Source organism: Vidua chalybeata, chromosome 10 (assembly GCF_026979565.1).
Source record: "Vidua chalybeata isolate OUT-0048 chromosome 10, bVidCha1 merged haplotype, whole genome shotgun sequence".
In the NCBI taxonomy this organism is placed as follows: domain Eukaryota; kingdom Metazoa; phylum Chordata; class Aves; order Passeriformes; family Viduidae; genus Vidua; species Vidua chalybeata.
This window is the reverse complement of record NC_071539.1, coordinates 13,386,438-13,391,294: the sequence shown is the minus strand read 5'-3', so window position 1 is coordinate 13,391,294 and position 4,857 is coordinate 13,386,438. Positions and strand designations below refer to the sequence as shown.

Genomic DNA, 4,857 nt, shown 5'->3' with positions numbered 1-4,857 from the left:
GTTACATGCAGTAGGAGGAGAAATAATGTAGGTTTGGAAAATTTACAGTTTTACCTGAATGAGAGAGACTCCATAAAAGAGAGCAAGCGACAGCGAGAGAAAATGAGAGCGAGAGAGAAAAGAGAAAGAAAATAACAAAAAAAGGAGCCGAAACAACAATAACAAAATTAGAAAGTTAAGAGTGCTCACCCACCTGCGTTTTGATGGGTGCAGAAAACAAGATTTATTTCAGAAACCTGATGGAGGGATAGAGTCAGCTACACAGAGAAATCACGCCTGGTGTTTAAAAATTAGATCAAGTGCACCCAGCACCTACTCTCGGAGAGCTTCACTTTTAAATAAGAAGAAAACACCTTCAAAAGACGCGAATCCCTATAGGGCTTCTCTTTCCAAAGCCTAAAAAGTTGCTCAGTGATCTTAAAAATTCAGGATCACCATGAAATCATCATAATCATCATTATCAGAATGCTGGAGACAGAGGGACAGAGAGAGGGAGAGCGGGGGACAAAATAACCTAATAATAATAGATTTTTTTTCCCTTAGCATACACATACACACAAAAAGATGCGCTGGAAATATTTTCGTGGGGGCAAAAAAAAAAAAAAAAAAAAAGACAAAAGCAAAAAAAAAAAAAAAAAGAGCCTTATATATATTAAAAAGAAAAAAAAAAAAAAAAAAAAAAGTTGGGGCTGCCGCAGCCCCGTTTGTCAGAGCGGTGTCAGGGCGCCACAATACCTGCGATGGATGAGGCGGCGCGGCCAATCAGCGCCCGCAGCCGGCGGGGCCGGGGGCAGCGACGCGGGGAAGGGGGAGCCGGCGCCGGCCAATGCGCGCCCACGTCCGCCCGCACGGCGCTCCGCCCCCGGCTCCCATTCATCAAGGGGGGGGACGGTGTCGTCTTTTCAATTCATTTATCTGCAGGAATGATTGCCGCTATCAGTCTCGCGTTCACCGCCCGGCTGAGGAGGTGAAAGTTTCTCCCCAGGAAGATAAACCGCAAAAGACAATATTGTGCATGATTTGCGCCTTTTTTTTGCGGAGCGAAAAAAAAAAAAAAAAAAAAGGCCCCCCGAAAAAAAAAATCGGGTGAGTGTGGGGAAGCTCGAAGAGGAGAGAGAAACAATCTCTCGGCCACTTTGCAACATTCCTATAGCCAAAAAAATCACTGAAGGAAGTTTCTTTTTTGTTTTGGTTTTTTAATTTTTTTTTTTTTTTTGCTGCCTGTGTTGAACTCTCGCCGTTATTGTTATTTGCAGCCAGTTTATTTTTGAGCTCACCCAACCCCCCTCTCCCCACTTAAACCTCCCTGAAAAGTCAAAGCAGAGAGACAGTGAATATTTTTGGGGCACGTTTTTATTATTATTATTATTTGCAACTGCGAAGATCTCTTCCCCCGTTCCGCACCAGTCTTTTTTTTTTTTTTTTCTCTTTTTTTTCCTTCCCCCTGCGCTGATGCCGAAGGGGGTGTTTTTGATGTGGTTGCTTTGGTGGTGATCGTCGCTGACTTTCCAAAGAGGGTGTTTTCGCTGCCGCTGCTGCTGCTGCTGCTTCTCTCCGCGTTGTGTGTGTGCGCGCGTGCTTTTTTTTTGGTTGCTGCATCGACGCTGGGAAGATGCTTCTGGATGCTGGACCGCAGTATCCCGCCATAGGAGTCACTACCTTCGGATCCTCTCGCCACCACTCCACGGCCGATGTCACGGACAGAGAAGTGGGGCTGGGGATCAACCCCTTCGCCGACGGCATGGGCGCCTTCAAAATCAACCCCAGCACCCACGAGCTGGCCTCGGCCGGCCAGACCGCCTTCACCTCGCAGGCGCCCGGCTACGCGGCGGCGGCCCTGGGGCACCACCACCACCCGACCCATGTCAGCTCCTATTCCAGCGCCGCCTTCAACTCCACCCGGGACTTTCTGTTCCGCAACCGCGGCTTCGGGGAGGCGGCGGCCGCCAGCGCCCAGCACAGCCTCTTCGCCTCCGCTGCCGGCAGCTTCGCCGGACCCCACGGACACACAGATGCCGCGGGACATATACTTTTCCCGGGGCTGCACGAACAAGCCACCAGCCACGCTTCGCCTAACGTGGTGAACGGGCAGATGCGCCTGGGCTTCTCCGGAGACATGTACGGCAGACCCGACCAGTACGGCCAGGTCACCAGCCCCCGCTCCGAGCACTACGCCTCGACCCAGCTGCACGGCTACGGCCACATGAACATGAACATGGCAGCCCACCACGGGGCAGGGGCCTTCTTTCGTTACATGAGGCAGCCCATCAAACAGGAACTCATCTGTAAGTGGATTGAGCCCGAGCAATTGTCAAACCCCAAAAAGTCCTGCAACAAAACTTTCAGCACGATGCACGAGCTGGTGACTCATGTCACGGTGGAGCACGTTGGAGGACCCGAGCAGTCCAATCACATATGTTTCTGGGAAGAGTGTCCAAGAGAAGGGAAACCTTTCAAGGCCAAATATAAACTTGTAAATCACATCAGAGTCCACACAGGTGAAAAACCTTTCCCCTGCCCTTTCCCAGGCTGTGGCAAAGTGTTTGCCAGATCAGAGAATCTCAAAATACACAAAAGAACTCATACAGGTACGGTAACCTTCTCTGTCGCTTTTCTCTCTGCCAGTGGAAGCGCCGAGCGCCGGGGCCAGAGCGGGACGCGGGGCCGTGCTGGAGGGGCTGGGGGCCGGCTTGGCTGAGGCTCGCACGGGGAGGAAGGGGTTTGGTTCAGGAACCAGTGCTTTTTTTCCAAGAGAGGCCGGCTCGGAGCTCCTCTGCAAAACGAGCTCGGTCACAGCCACGCCAGAAGCAGCAACAAAAAGAAATGATCCCTGCCGAGGCAGAGAGGGAGGACGGCAGGGTTTGCTGCTGGGATTGTCAGGGCGGAGGGGGTGGGGTGGGGGATCGCAGCAACCTGTCCTGTTTAAATTTATAGGTTTTAATTAATTATTGTTCGGCAGTTTTGGCTGTGGCACGTTGAGAAATTGTGCTAAATGTTGCAGGCAGGTCATTCGTCTCCTCTCTGCAATTCAGGGCTTGGTAAATATTTAATTCCGTTGAGCGATATTAAACAAACCGAGCCCGGCGCGTTACTGTGTTATTGTTGTGCGGAGGGGAGGCGCCGGTATTCCCGAGAACTTTTTCCTTCGTGGGAGGTGGGAATGGAGCAGCCTCTGGCCGGGAGAGCGATCTCCCCTTGCTCCCACCCCTGAACGCTGAAAGACAGAGCCGCTTTCCCTGGCGCTTTTGCCGAGGGTTTGTGGAGCTGCCCTCTCGTTGATTTCCCGGACCGGATAATTTTCAATATTATTTCAAGAAAATATGGGGGAGGGGGCTGGGGGGGGGGGGAGGTGAGGGAGTAAAATATTACGAGAACGAGCTATAAAATCGGAAACTAGACGCTGAGGATCGTGTGTAATATCCCACCACGCCTGCTCTCTCGCTCGGAGCGTTGTGAAGAGGGAGAAGTGCCCGGGACTGGGGTTGAAAGGAAACTCGCTTCTCCAAAGGGAAAGGGGGAAAAAAAAGTTATTTAGCTCTCCTGCTTTCCGAAACGGGCGCTTTGCGGGAGTCGGAGGTCCGGAAAGGATAGAGACTAGAAGCAAGGTTTTGGGGATTTGAGCCGCGCTGAAGTTAGAAAGTTGCAAGTGTTTGAAATGGAGCCCTGAGCTCCGTCCGGCGGTGCGGTGACAATGAGCGATCCAGCCGGCCCTGCTTAATCAGATCCCTTTCCCCCCCCCTCCCCCTTCCCTCTGCAATAGGTGAAAAACCATTTAAGTGTGAGTTCGAGGGCTGTGACAGGCGCTTTGCAAACAGCAGCGACCGCAAAAAGCACATGCATGTGCACACTTCCGACAAGCCCTATCTCTGCAAAATGTGCGACAAGTCCTACACGCACCCCAGCTCCCTCCGAAAGCACATGAAGGTAAATGGAGGGCGCCTGGCGTGCGGGCCTGCCCGGGCGGAGGGCGGCGGGGCCGTGCCTGCGGGCGGAGCGCGGCCCGGGGCCGGCCGGCGGCGGGGCCCCGGCTCCGGGCCCGCCGGGCCGCGCTCAGCCCCGGGCCCGGCCCCGCCGCGGGGCCTTCGGTCGGTGCGGTTCAGCCGGGGAGGGGCAGGGAGGCAGCGCCAGGACGCAGCCGGGGGGCGCAGTGCGGCCTTGCCCGGCGGGCAGGGGCCGGGGCCGGAGCCGGGGCCGCCGGGGAGCCCCGCAGGAGAGCCCGAGCCTGGGGCCCGCTGCTGGGTCCCCTTGTCTGGCGCATCCCCAGGCGAAGGCCTCCGTCCGCCGCCGCTCTCTATCTCTGCCCGGGTTTTCTCTTGCAGGTCCATGAATCATCCTCGCAGGGGTCCCAGCCTTCTCCCGCCGCCAGCTCAGGCTACGAGTCCTCCACCCCTCCAACCATCGTGTCTCCATCCACAGAAAACCAGACTGCCAGCTCCTTATCCCCTTCCTCCTCCGCAGTCCATCACACGTCCAGCCACAGCACGCTTACATCAAATTTTAACGAATGGTACGTCTAAAACGCTAAAACAAAACAACAACAACAACAAAACACAAACCGAAACAAAAAAAAAGCCCCAAGCGAGCAAATAAATACCCTATTTAAAGACTCCAAAATAATGGACACTCTGAAATCAAAATTTAAATGAGCAAACAAAACTAAAATGCTGCCAGTAGACCCAGGACTGAGTAAAATGAAGACTTAATTTTTTAAAAATTTGTTTCTTTTTTTTTTCTTTTTGTCCTCCATTATTTCTCTCTCTTTTTTTTTTTTTTTTTCCTTTTTTTTCTTCCCTGACTGTTCTGCTCTGTTCCAAGGCTTGGTAGGCGAAAGGGTTAGTAGAATGCATAAGAAGACAA

General features: G+C 53.1%; 1 protein-coding gene across 1 annotated transcript; it reads left to right on the top strand.

Moving 5' to 3' along the window:
• Positions 1 to 936: 936 nt before the first annotated feature.
• Positions 937 to 4,644, top strand: LOC128793148 (zinc finger protein ZIC 1). Its single transcript, XM_053952193.1, has 3 exons — positions 937 to 2,588; positions 3,761 to 3,924; positions 4,320 to 4,644. Exons 1-3 carry the CDS (start codon positions 1,613 to 1,615, stop codon positions 4,515 to 4,517), a joined length of 1,338 nt encoding a protein of 445 aa, XP_053808168.1. The 5' UTR covers positions 937 to 1,612; the 3' UTR covers positions 4,518 to 4,644.
• Positions 4,645 to 4,857: the final 213 nt, after the last annotated feature.

Excerpts from the sequence above, each read along its gene's own strand:
- LOC128793148 (XM_053952193.1), top strand. The coding sequence starts at position 1,613 with ATGCTTCTGGATGCTGGACCGCAGTATCCCGCCATAGGAGTCACTACC. Across the intron at positions 2,589-3,760 it reads ACACAAAAGAACTCATACAG|GTGAAAAACCATTTAAGTGT; the intron begins GTACGGTAACCT and ends CCTCTGCAATAG. Across the intron at positions 3,925-4,319 it reads CCCTCCGAAAGCACATGAAG|GTCCATGAATCATCCTCGCA; the intron begins GTAAATGGAGGG and ends TTTCTCTTGCAG.